The sequence below is a fragment of the Alexandromys fortis genome, unplaced genomic scaffold, assembly GCF_014885135.2.
Source record: "Alexandromys fortis isolate MF-2015 unplaced genomic scaffold, M_Fortis_MF-2015_v1.1 scaffold_200, whole genome shotgun sequence".
NCBI classification, from domain to species: Eukaryota; Metazoa; Chordata; class Mammalia; order Rodentia; family Cricetidae; genus Alexandromys; species Alexandromys fortis.
The window spans coordinates 1,494,349-1,513,899 of NW_026068148.1; the positions used below are offsets into that span (position 1 = coordinate 1,494,349).

Consider the following 19,551-nt stretch of genomic DNA (forward strand, 5'->3'; position numbering starts at 1 on the left):
AATAAATAAATAAATAAATAAATAAAATTATGTGTGTGCATGCAAAAAAATCTACCAAATCAATATATAATTTTATATAATGTATAGTTTTCAATATGTAAGTGGGAGAAAATGAGCAAGCTAAACACTGCACGTACTGGCTTTGTGGGAGCCTAGGCAGTTTGGATGCTGACCTTACTCGACCTGGAAAGAGGTGGGTGGTCCTTGGACTTCCCACAAGGCAGGGAACCCTGACTGCTGTTAGGGCTGATGAGGGTGGGGGACTTGTTTGGGGGAGGGGGAGGGATATGGGAGGCGGTGGAGGGGAGGAGGCAGAAATCTTAAATAAATAAATGAATTAATTAATTAAAAAAAGAATTAGGCGATAATTAGAAAAATTATCAGTATATGAAAAAACAACTGTATTTGGTGACATCTATGTATAATTGTTAGATTTAGATGTATTATAATTATAATTACTTTTGATTAAACATCTAGATTTTTAATGATAAAAAAACAATTTTACATCTAACAGCATGTGCAACCAGGAAAGGCAAAACTAAAACTATTTTAAGAATTATTTTATAGTTCAGCTTATAGTCAAGCATATATATGGTATGTAGAAATATGTTATTGAGTGCAATTGTAAACAGTGAATCTGAAAAAAATATTTTACAAATGAAACAATAGTAATTTCTGGAACTTTTCTTTCTGGAGAACAATTGAAAATCGGGGGGACACATGAAGTGACACACATTTCATTATGCATTCTACAAATTACTGATGTTATGCTGCTATGTCCAACTAGTATGGACTCAAAAACGAAGCTTACATAAACAATGAAAACAAAGTGTTGAATTTTCTCTATGAAATCTATCTTCCAAAGACTCCATTGTTACAAGCTTTGTCTCCAGCAGGTGGCGCCATTGAGAAATTGGTGGTTTGTGAAAGTGCTAACTGTATGTATAGGTTGATCCAATGATGAGTTAGTAGCTGATTGGACTATTAAGAGATAGCGGTCAAGACCATGTTGGAGAGACCCACAGAAACCGCTTATCTGAGATAGTGGAAGTTTACTGATTCCGTACTGATAGCAAGAGAACCTGCATAGGACTAAACTAGGCCCTCTGAATGTGGGTGCCAGTTGTGGGCCTTGGGCAGTCTGTGGGGTCACTGGCAGTGGGACCAGGATTTATCCCTAGTGCTCGAATTGACTTTTTGGAGCCCATTCTTTTTGGAGGGATACCTTGCTCAGCCTTAATATAGAGGGTGGATCTTGGTCCTGCCTCAAAGTGATCTGCCCAACTTTGTTGACTGGTTGGAGTAAGTGGTTCTCTAAAGATCTGCCTTTGACCAGTTTATCATGTAACTGGGTCCGTCTTTCAATTCCCTGTGATTTCTGATTGCTATGAAGTAGGCAGCTTTACTTTGTCACAGTCTTTCGTAATTATTTCTGTCTTGCTTAAGAGCAATGAAATTAGCATATCAAGGATGGAAACATGTGAAACATTGAGCCAAAATTTAAAAAAAAAGGTTTCATTAAGTTGTTTAGTGTCAGTTATTTTGCCAAAGCTAAGAAATGGTGATACACACACATTGCAACCTACATCGATCAATTTGTTTCATAACATATCCCTTCCTGTCATTCTAGCATTTTATTCTTTTCATTATAAGTCTGTGCTGTGGACTGTTTATTTTCCACAGAACTGGTGCTCTTCCTTTCATTTTTCTCCCTTTCCAATGGGAATTTAACAAATACTGAGTATTTATACCAGACACTGTTGTAGACCTTGGGATATGAAGGTGGATAAAACTTATAGTCTAGATATCTCTGTACGTCCTCTCCTTCCCCATCCCTCCCCCATCTCCACAATCCCATTCCCTTATGTTCTCATTCCCCATCCCCTCCCTACCCCCAGTTTAACCAGGATATCTCATCTATTTCTCCTTCCCAGGGTTTTCCTTGTTACCTAGCTTCTCTGAAGCTGTGGGTTGTGGTCTTCTTATCCTTTGCTTTACATTGAGTATCTACTTATGAGTGAGTAGATACCATGTTTGTCTTTCTGAGTCTGGATTACCTCACTCAGGATGATTTTTTTCTAGCTCTATCCATTTTATCCATTTGCCTGCAAATCTCATGATGTTATTTTTTTTTTTTTTTTTTTTTTTTTAGCTGAGCAATACTGCATTGTGAAAATGTACCCTATTTTCTTTATCCATTCTTTGGTTGAAGAGCATCTAGGTTGTTTCCAGGTTCTGGCTATTGCAAATAATGTTGCTCAAGTTGATCAAGTGTCCTTATGGTATGATTGAGCATCCTTGGGGTAAATGCCCAAGAGTGGTAGTGCTGAGTCCTGAGGATTCTCAATTTTCTGAGAAACCACTTATGCATGGGACTGGATCAGGCCCTCTGCACGTGGGTGACAGTTTTGTAGGCTGGTCTGTTTGTGGGACCCCTGGCAGTGGGATCGGGATCTATCCCTAGTGCATTAGCTGACTTTTTGAAGGCCATTCTATTTGGTGTGATGCCTTCCTTGCTCAGCCTTGATGCAGGAGTGGGAGTGGGGGATTGGTCCTGCCTCAACTGAATGTGCCAGCCTTTGTTGACTTCCAGGCTTTGTTGAATCTCCCTTTCTGCAGAATCAATAGGAGTCGGTTGGGGAAGGTAGGAGGAGGGGGAGGAAGGGAAGGAGGAAGAACTGTGCTTGGTTTATAAAATGAATAAAAAATAAAATACTAAAAATAATAAATAAAACTTAGTTTAAAGCAAATATTCATTTAGTTTACTTCAAGTGGAAATCCCATGGTCTCCACTTGTTAAGTTCTTATAACATTTTAAATTATAACTAAAATGGTCCCGTTTCTACAAATAATTTTCATAGTCCCTTCCTTGGATGTAAATCATTTGTCCATCCTCTTTAGCCCCTTATCTTCTTATAACTGCATCATAATATCCATTATATTCTGTTCCATTTCATAAGGCTGAGTTTCTCACCCCAAATAATAACTAAAAAATAATAGCTAATATGGATGGAGTGATTAACCACGTGACATGTGCCGAGTTAAGCACTTGAAAGGCCTCCTCTTGTTTGCTTTTCAGTCTTAGGAAGCAAGCATATTTTGATATACTATATCAGGAAAACTCACGTTAAGGAAATTAATATGGTCATGGTCTTTGGAGTTCAAACTTTCACCTTCTTTTTCATTAATTGCTCCAAAATTATCCTGATTCTATCATTTTCAAACGTTTTAAGACAATGTATAAGTACTATATATAAGCTGTTACAGGTGTAATCTATGAGAGTCATAAGGAAGGAAGATAGAAAAGGCCAATGAGGACCTGGGCAGCTCAGGAGGGAGTCAAGGGAAGTTGGTAGGATGAGTGTGTACACCAATACAGAGGAAACGCACATCAGTGGGGGTGGATCTGCCCCGCTTTCCCCCTTCTCCATTTTTTTAAATCTACTGTGAATGGAACCTAGATACCATAATTGATAAGTAAGTACCATTGCAGACATTAGCTTATTTCTTAATACAATAATGCATTTCTTTTTGCTGGCCATTCATGGAGTTGATTAATATAAAGGTCATGGTGTACTCCCTAAACCTGGTTCTTTATATGGGGAGTAGGGATGAGACAGGGTTTCTCTATGTAGCCCTGGCTGTCCTAGAGCTCACTATGTAGACCAGGCTGTCCTCAAACTCAGAGATATCCCTGCCTCCACATTCTGACTGCTGGGATTAGAAGTGTCTGGTACCATGCTCAGCCCACAACCTGGTTATTAATTATAGTTTTACATTAAACATAGTCGGTGCTCAACTATAGTTCACTAAATTTAAAAATTTGATATACTGAATCTCTACCAGTTTAGATCTGTAATTTTTTTACAATTACTAATATTGTTGAGAAAAGACACTATGAGTTGGAAAGAAAAGGTGATCAATTTTTCAGTGCATTCTCATTAATTAATTTAAACCTATCAGTGAGGTATAAGTGAGGCAGCTGCCCGCATTATTAAGTCCTAGCCTTTGTCATACTGCTATGCTTATTTGAGACATGTACAGACTTCCAGCAAAGGCTGCTGGCAGAAGAGAAATAAGTTATTCATTTATCTTATTGGACTCTGTTTACCATCTATTCTCTTTTACATAACTGTCATAGTGAGAAATGCCTTAACACTGTTCTAGAGTTAATGACAATTTCAGTACTCTCTGGTTCCCTCTTTCTCCTTCCTTCCCTTGTATCATTCTATTTTCCTCTCTCTTTCTCTACACATCATATCAAAATGTCTAGGTTTGGTGGTCAATTATAGAGCATCTTTCATAGAAAACTTAGTGAAATTCTGTCGTTTTTAAAGCTTGCGCTCACAGTATGGCTCCAATGATTAGACATGAAGTTCTGAGTTTGATTTATGGTCGATGGAACTTAATTCTATGGCCCTAGGCCTGAATGTTGGGATGGCAGAATCCCATACTGGAAAAATGTAGTTTTCCAAGCCAATGAGGGTGATTAATGAAGAGGTTTTTCTCAAATTCAGTTCTGAAGAGTAAGTTTTTGTGCTCTCTGGAGCTGGAAATGGAATTTAGGGGTTGATTGTTCCTAGCACTAAATGATTAGTGACAGGATTTTGAAAGCCACCATAACAATAGGTAAAGCAAAACAATAAAAACCAAGCTTTAATGAAAAGAGAAGAAAACCACTGTGTCTTGGAAGCAGAGACTCGACTGCTTAGTGTAGGGCAGTAATTTATGGAAAAATCAGTTGTGAGCCATTAACGTAAAAACAAACTTAATATAAGTGGGTTTTTATCTAAAGAAAATATTTTCTTCATTCACCCAAAACCTTAACAGTGGGCAATAACTTTTTAAAAAGCAAAAGAATGATTAAATTAAAATAAATATATTAAAATAAATTATAAAATCCCAATAAATAAACTTAAGCTCTTACATTATGCCCTAAAAACTATTCTTAAAGTATGCTTTGATTTTAATTGGTAAAAACATTGGTTTTTATATTATGATTGTTTGTGTTGTATGTGTGTGTATGTGAAAATTGTCAGTGAAAGGTGAAACCAACATGCATGAAAAAGATAGATGTACGACACACACCAGCAGAGCAACAGTGCAATGTGACTAAGGAGGACCAAGTCATCATGAAAGAAAAAGAGAGATGAAGATGCATTGAGAAAATGAGTGATAAAAAAACAAAAAGGCAGAAAAGACATGGATATAAACGAGAGCTAGTTGGACAAAGACTTTCATTAGTCCAATATTTTTTTTTACTGATGCAAAATGAATCCCAGAGAGATGGGACCCACAGCAGGCAATCTTTGAACCTTGTTATTCCTAATTGCACACAAAATCTAAGGACCCACTAAATACAACGTACATGCCAGCATGCCACGCTTAGCAGTGTGCCGGACACTGAAGGAGACAAAAGAAGAAATACAATAGACGTCCTGATCTCTACAAACTTATTATGACTGAACTCTCAGCTCATTTCATCATTTGTAAAAATCATGCACTCTCTGGGAATTTAAAACAGATGTTTCTGCTGCAGCAAATGGGTTCTATGCAGTTTATTTAAAATTGTGCATGAATTCTTGGTTTTCTTTTCATCCTCCTCTTCATCTTTTTCTTTTGTGACAGGGTCTCATGCAGCCCAGGCTAGTGTCAAGCTTGGTATGTAGCTGAGGATGATTTTGAACACCTAATCCTCTTTCCTTCATCTCCTGAGTGCTAAGATTAACAGTGTACCAACATGTTTGGACTATTCCCTTTAATTTTAGAGTATAAATATTTTATAAAGGTATATATATACAACTTTCATTTTTTTTTACCTTTAAGAAGTTCAGGTGTTCAGCACTCACAAAAGAAAATCTTTTTGGTGAGTGGTATTAATCCGACTCCATTATCTGGAATATTTGAAAATATTTCTTAAACACTTTTGTTTGTTCTGTTATTGCTTGTTTCACTTTTTTTAAATTTAATGATATTTCCATTCAGTTGTATCTTAGTGGAAACAAATAAATCAAAATAAAACTGCATTTTCCATTCTCATTTCTCAGAAAACTGTTATGTCACAATATGCTTTATTGAAAATATAATGTAAAATGTGTTTTCCATTAGAAATACACTGATTTGTTAACAAAATCAAAACTGTCAAAAATTAGATTCCATAAACCTAAAAGCTTCTGCACCACAGGCCTCAATAGAATAAAGTGAAAACTTGAAGAATACACAGAATGTGAGAAAATGCATGTGGAAAATCAATCTGAGAAGAATCTAGAATATATAAGGAACTATAGAACCTCAATAGCAAAAAAAGAAAGGAAGAGAGGGAGGGAAGGAGGGAGGGAGGGAGGGAGGGAGGGAGGGAGAAGGATAGAAGAAAGGATAAAAGGAATGAAAGAAGTGCCAAATTCCACACAAATAGTAAATAGATCTAAATAGAAAACTTTCAAAAGCTGACACATGGCCAATGGGGACAGGAAAAATGATAATATAAATCCTTATGGAAATTCAAATCAAAGCTGTAATGATATATCATTTTGCCAGAAGAATAATGGCTAGTACCACAAAGATAAAAGGTAAGAAATGCTGGTGACAATGTGGAGAAAGGGAAATTCTTGTACACTGTTAGTGAGAATTTAAACTAGTATACACATTGTACCTTATGATCCTGGAATCTCCCTGCTGGGTATATATTCCTAGGAAATCAAATCAGAATATCTAAAAGATATGATTACTCCAGTACAGTCTGCAATAGCCAAGAAGTAGAATCAAATGAGGTCTATCAGCTAATGAATTGCTCGAGAGATAATGGTACACATACTCTGTTGCTTTATGTTTATCTCATGTTGACACAGGCTAGAGTCATTTGGGAAGACAGAACCTCAATTGAGAAAATGACCCCCCCCCCTTTAGGCAAACCTGTGGATATTTTCTTCATTAGTGATTGATGTAGCAGGGCCCAGTCCATTGTGGGTGGAGCCACCCCTGGAAAAATAGTCCTGGGATGTATAAGAAAACAGGCTGAGCAAACCAAGTTAAGCAAACCAGTAAGCAGCACCCCTCCATGACTTCTGCGGCAGTTCCTGCCTCCAAGTTCTTTCCTTGTGTTTCCGCCCTAACTTCCTTCAGTGATGAACTGTTACCTGGAAGTGTTAAGATAAATAATTTTTTTTCCTTCCTAAGTTGCTTTTGGTCATGGTGTGTAATCACAGCAATATAAGCCCAAGACATCCATAATGAAATACTACTCAAGGAACACAAAAGATGACATATTGTCACTTGGGACAATGTGGATACAACTGGAGTTCATTATGTTGAGCAAAATACGCCAAGAACAAAAAAGCAAGCACCGTATAATTGCATCCATATGTGAAAGATAAAAAACAAAACTGATATGATAGAAGTTGAGGGCCAAATGGTAGATACTCAAGGCTGGGTATGGTAGGGGAAAAGGAAGAATGGAGGAAGGCAGGTCAACAGATAAGGAGTCACAGTTAGATAGCAGTGAGAAGTGTCTTTGCGCTATTACAAGATAGAATAGCCACAATGATAATGCAATGTCCATTTTCTTAACGCTAAAAGGAAGTTTTTCTGAATGTTCTCACCATAAAGCAAAGCTAGATACATGAGGAGAGCATTGTATTGACTCTGATTTGCACATCGTGCAACACATTTTTAACTTCTATCTTGTTACAATGTGTGCATAATCTGTGTATGTACACATGCGTGCCTGTACATGCCATGGTGCGTGTGTGGAGATCCAAGGACAACTTTTTGAAGTCAATTCTTTCCTTCCACTGTGGATTCTGGCAATCGACCTCAGGTGGTCAGGATTTCATGGCAGGTTTTTACCTGCTGAGCCAGCTTGCCCACCACACCATACAGGTGGAATATAAATGCATGAAATGAAAGCAGCAGATCACTGCTCGTATGTACAACTATTGTGTGTCGATTAAAGATTAATGTTTAAAAACATAAAAAATATAATGTGAACTATACTTTAAATACAGAACTACATTAAAAGTTCCACAAAACAGAAATCTGTTTAGTAATATATTTCCTTTAGACCAGTGGTTCTCCACCTTCCTAATGCTGTGGACCTTTAATACAGTTATGCATATTGTGGTGATCCCAACCTGTTGTAAATGTAGCTATCATGAGAAACAATGAGTACCTGTGGTGCTCTTCCCCCAAACAGTGCACATCCTTCCATTCAAAAGCTTTCCATTATGTTGGGGGTGTGTGTTCGTGCACAGTGCAGCTACGCATGGAGGTCAGAAAAGGCATTGGATCCCTTTAAGCTGCAACCACGAGTGAATGTGAGACACCTGCCATGGGTGCTGTTCTCTGTGTACCCACTCTACCACAGAATCATCTCTGCAGAGTTTACCCTCCCTTGATCTTAACCAACACATAAGAATTGAATCAAAAGCCAACTTTTCTGTGTTCCCACAGTATATAGTATTGTCTTTTTGAAATTTGTCTTCTGTGTTTTTTTTTCTTCTTCTTGGACAGGAACAAAGTTAGTTGAAATTTACATAAGGACTTGAAAAGGTACATCTCCCATTAAAACATTATTACATTCCCCAGGGCCTCATATTTAATTGAACACTAAGGCACAATGTAAATATATATAATATATGCATTTAAGTTGCAGAATAGATGGCCCTTACCTCAATCCCTAGTGAATGATTAAAAATCGGTTCACATTTCTAGTTGATGTTAGGATCATCTAAGGAATTTTTATAAGATTATTATTCCTGGAGTGTGATTCAAACATCTGGCAAGGTGGACCTGAAAATCTGTGTCTTTAACAAATACAGTAGGGAAAATGGCAAACCTGGTCTCATTTCAGGCCTGTTGATTTATTTTGTCAGTGCTCAGATAGTCAACCCTGCCCAACCTGGACTTTCTCATACTCATTCTGCTCATGCTCAGTTTGATTAAGAAGCAGGATCTAATCCTTATGCGCATTTGGATGAAAAGGGACAACATATCAAGAGCTTTCAGATAAGCTAGCTTTTCTTCTGACTCTACTGCTTTTCTAGATAAAGCATGTGACTGTGCCCATGCTATAGCAATCAAAATATCCCTGCAAAGTTCAATGATAGTGAAAGTTCAATGCTAATGATGTGTTCAGTCACCAAGCAACCTACCAGCAGGAAAGGCTCCTATTGAGAATACAAAACACAAGTGCAATGCAGAAAACAGGAGGCATGAATTGGTGGAATCATTGAGATGTTCGCGAATTTTAATGTACATTTTGGACTTCCTGTTGGTATTTCAAATAAGAATCACTTACCCTTGACCAATTTTTTCAAATCTTGTATATTTTTTCTTTGGGTCCCCAACACTCACAATGCTTCCTGAGGAGGGTGGGAAGGGAGAGAGAAAGATTGAAACCGATTGATTTGCTTTTAACAGTAAAATTGGAGGCATCAAAGTCAATAACTTTCACAACTCATATGGAATATGTACTTAATTTGTTTAAAATACACTAAAATATATTAGTTAAAGTAGTGATAATAATCTATACTGCTTATACTAAATACTGTTCATATCTGGGAAATAAAAATGAACTGAACACAATCCAGCATTCACAAATTTTTCTCATAAAATAGATATTATAGATTAGGAGATTATACCTAAAATTCATACCCATTATTTATTCAAACAGTTTTCTGAATTAGAATAAAGACAATAATTCCACTATATTCAGTTCTGTAAGATGAATACCTACACTGAGTATTTACTGTTCCCTAGTTCCATGTTAAGGGGATGATATACAGGGGTGGGTCTAACGAGTATATCTTAGGAGTCTACCAGTGCTCTAAACCTTTGACCAGAATTACTGGTATATGATTAATCATCATAAATTATACAATTCATTGTTTTTCTGTGTAGCTCATACATATATCTGTATTCATGCATGTGTGTTCTTGGACATGTGTGTGTGTGTGTGTGTGTGTGTGTGTGTGTGTGTGTGAACAGGAGAATTCTGGGAAGAGGACACAATCCGGGCCCAGCCACAGAAGAAGCAAGATGTGACTTCCTCCCCTGAATAAGGTACCGAGCCACGTGGCTAACATAGACAAGAATAATGGGCTAATATAAGATATAAGAGTTAATAAGAAGCCTGAGATAATGGGCCAATCAGTTTATAACTAATGTAGACCTCTGTGTGATTTCTTTGGGACTTAACAATTGAGGGAACTGGGCAGGTCAGAAATTAAGTGAAGGTCATACAGGAAGGCACCTAATGTGAATCTGTGGGCTCCATTCTCACATATGGATTCTTTATGAACTTGGAGCACACTGATTTGGCAAGACTGGCAGGCAACCTCTCCATTTTTGCCTCCCTCTTGCTAGGGTTACATGTGTGACCATCCATATATTTAGGTGTGTACTGGAGATCTGAACTCAGGTGTGACAACCACTTTGGTAAAAGAGTAATCACTTTCACCACTCAATGCTTTTCAGAAATGTATTTCAGAGTTGTGGGACCCCCACCATAATAGAACTATTTTTTAATTAATCATTTTCATGGCTAGGGTGACAGCTCAGTATTTATAGCACATGCAAGTGTAAGGACCAGAGTCATAGCCCCAGTAACACACAGAAAATGTCAATTGGGGGGCTGGAGAGATGGCTCAGTGGTTAAGAGCATTGCATGCTCTTCCAAAGGTCCTGAGTTCAATTCCCAGCAACCACATGGTGGCTCACAACCATCTGTAAAGAGGTCTGGCGCCCTCTTCTGGCCTTCAGACATACAGACAGAATATTGTATACTAAATAAATAAAAATAAATATTAAAAAAAAAAGAAAATGTCAATTGGGCATCGGGGTCCAACTGTAATCCCGGTGCTTAGAAGACAGAGATGGGACCCTGAAGGAAGGGGCTAGCAAGAATACCTGTTTCAAAGAGCTTGGGCTTAATTGACTTAATCGAGAGACCACGCCTTGGTGACTAAGGTAAAGAGTGACCAAGTAAAACTCCCAATGTCAACCTAGAACTGCCACATGCACCTGCACACATGTGCATCTGCACAGGCATGTGTTCATACTTGTGTGAGCCCACATATGCAGGCACAACGCATAGACATGCAAAGAATAGCAGCAATTAAACATTCCACAAAGAAACATTGAGCATATTACCGGTTACTTTTTTGTTGTTTGAAAGCAGAGTTGGGGTGTAATGTGTCTATTTTAAAACAGACTAACACATGGAGGTTTGTAACAAAGGAGGGGTGCTTCTCGGAAACAAATGTTGGCTTCTCTAAGAGAGGCATGGCATACTTCATTGTCTTTACGATGGTGGTGCGTGAGGTTTCAATGGGATTTTGAAGCTATTGTCTTCCCTGGCTTCCTAAGAAAGCTAAATGAGAGGTACCTGACAGGACAGCAGTCGATAAACAGAGCTGCAGGAAGGTATGAGCAGTCACTCTTAACTATCCCTAGCTAAGCTTGCAAAAGTTCCTCTTCACTGAAGGACCAAGTCCAGATTCCTTAGTTGAATACAGTAGGCCATTTATCATCCAGCCCCATCTGGTTTTTACCTAACCAAGCTAAGTAGCAATTATTCTTCTGCTGTCTTTTCCCTTCCTGCTTTAGATCTTAGGAGAAGTCTCACCATCCAGGGGTTTTGCTCCTTGCATATGCCTCTCTAGTCTCCTTTGTAAGTTATGCCGTGCTAATTCTCACCCAAATGCAACCTCACAGCAGCTTACTTTCCAAAGTCTTCTATGATTACTGTAATGAGACTGACAGACTTTCGTTTTTCCAGACAGAGTTTTTCTGTGTAGCCTTGGCTCTTCTGAAACTTGCTTTGTAGACCAGGCTGGCCTCGAACTTAGAATGATCTACCTACCTCCGACTCCTGAGTGCTGAGATTAAAGGCTTGTGCCACCACTACCTGGCAAAACTGACATACTTTTATTTGAAGCCAGGAAATCTGTGTTTTAGTCCATTTAATGTCGGTTCCCAAGGCAATGGTTGTCAGTGAACAAGTAAGTGAATGAAAATAAAATAATACATATTCAAATAGAGTACAATATATTATAGATAATACCTCACACTAATTTAGGTGACTGTCTCCTGGCCTAGTGGACACTATAATTAAAACCTAATAATTGACAATAGACATTCAGAAAAAAACCAATCTGATGAATGTTTCAGTTATGAATTACATATCAGGTATGGGCTTTATCATTGATGGGATTTATTTGGATAAAGAAGGATAACCTTGAACTTCTGATTTTCCTGGACACTGGGATGACAGGTGCACACCACTGGACCCTGCTAGTATGGTACTGGGGCTAGAACCCACAGCTTCTGGTAATGACAGTTAAGCATTCTACCAATCGAGCCATACTCCTGACTGCTGGGTTTTGGTCTTTAATTTTTGTCTCTAATTTTTTGACAGTTTCATACTGGTTGTGTTTTATCCTTTCCCCCTTTCTCTCTTCTTTTGCTTTGTATTGGTAAAAAATATTCCTGTTTCAGTTGGGTTTAGTAAGGCAGATGTTGTGAGAGTTTTACAATCCATTTGCTCAGGCAGTGATGCTGTCAATATGTTCTCTTTGTCGTCTGGTGAGACATCTAAGTCATTTCTTGCATTCACTATTCATACATGGTATTTACTTAGTCCTAGGCCTGTATCTGTTTTTTTCCTTGACTCCATTTTCAATTCGCTCCTTCCTTAATTCTGCTGCTACTGTTGGACTGTCCTCATCTCCTGATCCAAAGGTCTCCTAACTGGACTTTCTTTTACCAGGTTCTATCATGCCCATCCAGACTCTGCACATCTCTCAGGATACTTTAAGTACAGACCTGGTGGTCAGATGAGTCTCTGCTGTTGATATCAGAGACACCTGATACCTATAGTGAAGGCCCAATGTCCTTGTCATGGAATGTCATGGAATTCAATGATCATCATGATCTGTTCATTGCATCCTTTACAACCAGGATCTTATGCTCCAACAATAAAAAATAAAGCCTAATTCCTCATCAGCCCCTGCTTAGCCATAACACTTGAGTGGCCTCTTTTATACATCCAGGAAAAACCTTTCGGAGTAACTCCATGAAGCCAGAGGAGGGCACTGGATCTCCCTGCTTTAAAAGTTATGCTGGAATGTCACTTCTAGGAAGCCTCCATGGTCGCTTTTTAATAAAGTTAATAACTTCCTTTTCCTCTCTCTAGCACGCTCTGTCACTGTGCTCAATGTGTCATCTGCCACTTTGGCATCACATTTTAGGCTGTTCTAATGACGGGAGCCTCGTCTGATTCAATTGTATATCCCACATGTCTCCTTATACAGCATAGCAGCGAGTGTTTGTAGAATTAAACACAAGTGAAACCAGGCATTTCTTGAAAAAAACAGAAAAGTCCATGGTTCAAGAAATGTTGAAGAATATATTTTATTTTATTTGAGTTATGTCTCTAAAATGCCACCAACTTAGTGATATGCGAGTTGCTATTTTATTTTTCAAATTGTCTAATGAATTTCCACATCACTGAATCCATCTTTTTCCAATCAGTTTTAATGGCTGAGTGCCTGGATCTGTTTTCTTCTTTTGATGAAATTATGATTTTAAAGTCACTTGAAACCAGAGTCTTATGAAATGGTTTATACTTTTCTAAGAAAGTTTTGCTATGAAGTTGCTGAGCAAACTCTTTTCCATAGACTGATCAAAAAGCAAATAAGCTTTAGCTCAAACCGCTTTCTGAATTGCAACCAATTCCAATTGGCTGGGTTCACTTAATGAGGCTTTATGGTAGTAAATTATTCAACCATTATTTCCACGGTATGTGGTGTTAAAAAAAACCTGGAAATGAATCTTTTCATAAGGATTATTAGGAGACAACCGTTTTGATGAGACTGCTTCAGAATTTAACTGCTGTCCAATTAAAATGGCATCCCCAGACCCGTCTACTCTTCACTAGGGAGTGTGTGCTGCCATCTACTGGTAGGCAAACATACATGCAAGATGCTTTTCTTTACAACTCCAGTCACGAAACAAGCTTCGCCAAGTGAATGCTCTCCTTAGGTCCGTTACAACAAAGAAATTTGATAAATTAAAACAAAGACAAGGACACTACGGAGACACTATTGAGCAAAGAATAGATCAAAAATAAAATCAAGTGGAGAAAAACGTGATTGAAATATCAGAGCAATTTCCTACGAATTAAGAAACAAACCACTCATCTGTGGTTGGTATGTAAAATAAATTTTAAAAAGATAAAAAAATAAAATGATAAAAAGTCACTAAATTCTAGCATTTGAAGATGGGATTCATGTTTGTAGATTCAAAAGAAAAAAAGGCCATCAATTTATTTTCTGTCATATTATACTAAGCTGGATTTCTCTCAGTAAGAGGTTATCCTTTGAGCATGGAGGAGGATTTTGTTTGTTTTGTGTTTTTGTTCTTGAGAAAGAGCTTAATAATCCTCTAAATTAATTATGATTGTCTCTGGTGGTGACTTAGGAAAAAGAATTTGGAGCATAGACTGCTAGGGAAGGGAGGGAAGTGGTTGTGGGATTTGGGGTGGGGAGGTTAAAGAGAAATGTCCTGTACTGTACAATTGTGTTGGCTGTCGGTGCCTTCTGAAAATGTTCACTAGCGTGCAAGGGTTTCTTTATTTTCCAGCAGACCCAGACAGACCACAATGAGCAAGCCAGACCTAAGCTATCTGTCTGTGTAAAACTGAAAGATGATCGGTCCATTTTATTAATGACTCCTTGGTCTGGCCTCTACCATCAGTATCTGAATGGAAGATGAATTGCCTGGTAGCTCTGTGGTTTGGCTTGCACAGTTCCTCGCAATCACATTCTTGAGGTGGAAGATGAGGATGATTAAGTAGAAGCTGTCATTTCTTTCTCGTTCTTGAAGCGTTCACTCTGGCGTAGGTGGCAGGTCGTCCCTATACTTCTCTGCCTCTTTTCCCCCTTTCTTTTGTCTCTCAGTAGTCTCCTCTATTCCCTCCTGGAGATTCATTTGCAACTCTGATTCCAAGAACCCCAATGACTTCTGTACTGGTATCACACTTACGAGACTGTCCTGAGTTATAAGCATCATAGTGGAAGGTCATTCCCACTCTCTAATGATTACACAGTAAAACTAATTATCAAGCTGGATATCTTACATAAATGAATGTATTTCTTTGGTCCTCAAAAAATTCTCTCATTCTATTGGGACCATTACTATTACTGGAAGTTCAGAGGAACTGCAGACTTCCCAAGGGATACAGGATTTGTACATGTGACTCTGACTTCATTATGATCATTTCAAAGAGTGTCCTGTTGTACGATCACATTAAAGGTTTGTACACTTAATAACAGAGTGAGCATTTGTTGACGCCTCTACTATGAGACAGATACATTTGCTGAGGTTTTCATTGGCACAATGCAATGAAGCTGATATTATTATTATTATCCCAACTTTTTAGATGAAGAAATAGAGGACCAGTAAAATTAAATAACTGGCTGAAATAAAAATAGCTAGCCTCAGTCAGTCTGTGATTTGATCCAAGGCCTTTCTGACTCAACACCTGTCCTCTTATAATTCATGCTACAGAGAAACTTTTAAAATGCACCTATGATTCTTATGCCCATTTCATAGGTAAGAAACTGAGACCGGGCAGAGTTAAATGACTTGTTTCTGGTTGCTAGTGCGCAAAGGCATTGAGGAGGTACCGAGAGTGTGTTATAGGGGCTAGAGGGTCTGAATTTCCATTTCTCTGTAGGTTTTCCTTGGCAAGAGGAAAGCTGGCAGACACGGGTAGCCTTCTGGCTAGGAGGAAAACAGTTGTCTCTAGGCTCCCATAAAGAGGTATAAAGTCCAACAGAGAGAAGCACTCACTTAATTCTTTTTTTTTACACTTATTTTCACTAAAACTTAATTCTCATTAAACAGTTCAGGCAGCTTCCCCCCCCCTTTGTTCTATTGCTCCGCAATGCAGAACAAAGTAAACAAGATAGAAATGACCCAGCCCTAGAACTATCACATTCTGTAAGCAAAACTGCAGCTCAGAAAGGTAGTGCTCATTTCTCAGCTGACTTATGAAATGTTTAAGTCCATGGTCACAACAACGAATGTACTGAGGCACCAAAGAGACACTAGAGAACAGTCATTTTTACTAATGCATGATGCCATATTTTGAAAGTCTAATATAATCATGCCACATGTACAAAACAAAGGAAGACACTGTAGTGAGTATCTGAATTCTGAAGTTCATTTTCCTGGTGGTTATTTTATCTCTCCCTTCTATTTTCGATACACGAGTAGTTTGATTACGCAAAACCAAAGTGGCTAATGGCAGAAGTGCAAATTTTAAAGGCATACAGATGTGAGGTCAGACTCAGGCTCTACCACTCATTATTCTGGTGACTTGGTCACTTTAGCTTTTTAAAGCTTTCGTTCAGTATTCTGTAACATGAAAACATTAAAATCCACCATAAATGACTGTATAGAAAATGACCCTCGATAATGTATGGAAAGTGGCCACTCTCAAAGTGCTCCTTATGTAAGAATTATTATAGGAAATAGTGGGCACTGGCATTAGAAGCATATTTAATCAGGTATAGCAAATCAGTTTGGTAAATTGTAGAAATTCCAGTTCTGAGTGCTTACTGATAGCTGTAACTTTAACCTTGGCCTTGCAAAACATCTCTACTTCAAATCACAATAGTGCTGCATATGAAATATTTTGAATGCAATAGACACAAAGTAATTATTCTGTCCACATGACAACTTGGCTGTGAAAGGGGATGGGAGGGGGTGTTGTGGACATCATATAATCCCTGCATGCATTCCTAGCCTCTATCATCTAGAGGACAACACTGTGTGATGCTTTGACAGTGACCCACTTAAATGGGAAAACTAAAAACTATCTTCAAATATCCCCAACAAAATGTGGCAAAATGTCCCTATGGCCACATCTACAGTGCCTCCCTGTGGCCAAGAAATGAATTTTTTCTCTTTGCTCTGTCAGCTGCAAAAGTGTGAAAAGTGATAACCCCTTTATTCTTGTTTTATCATGCTACCAAGTCTTATACAAGGAAAATAAATAAGACACTAGTAGGAGTCAAACTTGGAGCAATGATTACTAATGTCTAGCCATTCTGTATGAATTTAATAAATACGGTCCGTAGAACCTTGACACTTTTCAGGGGAGAATTTCTTTCATGACCTTGAGTCTTGAGTGTTTTGTCAAACTGGTGCACTAAGTGTGTGAGCAAAATCATGTGTGCACTAAGGGCACCTTGGAAGCGATGGCTGCCATTGGTTGGTCCCTCCTTCCTCCCCACAGATAATGGGATGCTACTTTAATTGCAAGTTTTCATGAACTTTTTTGGACTTTGAGGTTGTTTTTTATTTTTTTGTTTTTTAAAGTGTCCTTCAGATATGGTCTTTCATGTATGGTCCTAAAATATTTTAATCAGAGTACCTTAATTTCTTTTTGGAAATGCAATCTTAAAACTTACTAGCTTAATATATTTTGTCAAGTTTACATCTTCATTGAGCATTTTACATGAAAATGCTTAGTTTCTCTCCGACTAATCATACGGGGGAGAAACTAATCTGACGGATATGCACAGTAAGTCCTAAACATTGTATTTTATGGCTTAAAGGATCCTAGAGTCTGGCAAGCAGATTCAGCTATCTGAAGGATCAATTCTCCTTCTACTCACCGAATAAGAAGTATTTTCCTGGAAAGATACTCACTTAGCTTCTCTAGGATCTCCTCGTCTGTCATCTTCGATTTTTTCCTTTGTCGATCTGTATTCCTGTACAAAGTACTGGAATTGGCATTCTCAGCAGAAGGCGGGGTGACTTCTTTATTTTGTGCTGCTGGTGAAGCAATGGATTCAACCACAGAACGAGTATAGATCTGAAAGACAAACACACCCACCCCCAATTCCACAGTTAATACAATAGGTAAGGAAACGTGTGGTGGGAAGAAGGCACTGTCTGCTCACTGGTGTTAAGAGTATCAAGGAGTGTCACATACTCTAAAAGCTCTCACATCCCTAGTCATGACCTTGCTGCCTTCCCTTAGTAATTCTTCCTATCTGCTTCATATGAATTTCTTTCCTTAATTCCACCTCTGCCATTTTATAAGTTTGTAGTTATGTGGCTTTTTGATTAGAAAATCATTGAATGTGATATTCTTGTACCTTCAAATTGTTACCTACCCCCAACTGGGCTCATTTAGTGTTGCTTTTGGATTATGCAATATACACATATAAAACAACAATAATTATAGAAGAAAAGGTTATGAATTTGAGAGGTGGAGAATTCATGGGAGGAGTCAGAGGTGCAAGACAGCAGCATAGAAATGACGGAAATATAGTACTCATATATGAAACTCTAGAAAAACAACAAAAATTTTAGTTTAAAATAGGCTGATGTTAAAAATGACTTATTTTTTTATTTTTAATTTATGTGTATATATGTATGTACATGTGTTTATGTGTCTGTCGTGTGTGTTCAGGTTCTTGTGGGGCCAAAATTGTGTGAAGGAGCCCCTAGAGCTAGCGTTACAAGAGTTTCCCAACACAGCTGCTGAGAACTCGGGTCCTGTGAGAGACCAGTAAGCACTCATGACAGACGAGTCATTTTCTAGCCCCCAAGCTCATATCTCATACTCTAGCTCTAGGAACACCGAGATGCGCAAATATTCTAAAAATTACAATGAAAACAAAATCTTCATGTGTTTGTATTTTGTGTGCACGTTTGCGTGTGCTTGTGCACACACACACACACAGGCATGCATGCATTTGTATAGCACTCGCATGTGAAGGCCAGTTGATGTCATTCAATTGCTTTCTGCCTCATTTCCAGAGACACAGTCTCACTAAACCTGAAGATGGCTAGACTGACTTGCAAGCAGATCCCAGGGATCCTCTTATCTCTGCCTCTCTGGCATTGGAATTTTAAGCACACACTGCTGGGACTGAAGGATGGCTTATGTCCTCCAGCTTGTGTAACAAGCAGTTCACCAACGCAGACATTCCCAAGCACAAAACGGCATCTTGTTTTAATTCTTTCTTTTGTTTTGAATCAGAATCTTACTATGTAGCACAGGCTGGTCTGGAATTTTCGATCCTATCCTCTCAGTCTCTTAAATAGTGGGATGAAATATATGTGCAACACAACCTGGTCCAAAAGGCATCATTTGAGTCACTGAAGAAACAGTCACTGATGTTTTCTCTTGCTTCAGCAGGACTTTTACTAGCAATGCCGGGTATATAAAAGTGTACTTCTATTCAAACTACATAAACATATACTTTAGGTTTGGGAGGTAGATTGAATAGTCACATGTTCTGCCCATTTTATAACCCGATAGGTTTGTTTATTTATCTGCCTGTTCAAAATCTCCTTCAAAAATCATTACATGTATTCATTGTCCGTGGTACTGTGTTACATAAGGGGATTTCCAGCATATGTCTTTTGATACTCCCACATCTACCCTTCCTTTTTTACAATTATCCCCTCCCTCCCATTATTCCAATTTGTTCCCCTAGATCAGTGGTTCCTAACCTTCATAATATTGTG

At 38.3% G+C, this 19,551-nt stretch overlaps 1 protein-coding gene across 8 annotated transcripts in view; it reads right to left on the minus strand.

Moving 5' to 3' along the window:
- Pak3 (p21 (RAC1) activated kinase 3) overlaps nt 1–19,551 on the minus strand; it is a 267,703-nt gene that overhangs the window by 40,014 nt on the left and 208,138 nt on the right. For all 8 annotated transcript variants that reach the window (XM_050127197.1, XM_050127198.1, XM_050127201.1 and 5 more), the window contains 2 exons: nt 17,719–17,884; nt 9,296–9,359 (listed from right to left, as the gene is read on the minus strand). In XM_050127197.1, the coding sequence (XP_049983154.1) occupies nt 9,296–9,359; nt 17,719–17,884 (230 nt within the window). The remainder of the gene's footprint in view (nt 1–9,295; nt 9,360–17,718; nt 17,885–19,551) is intronic.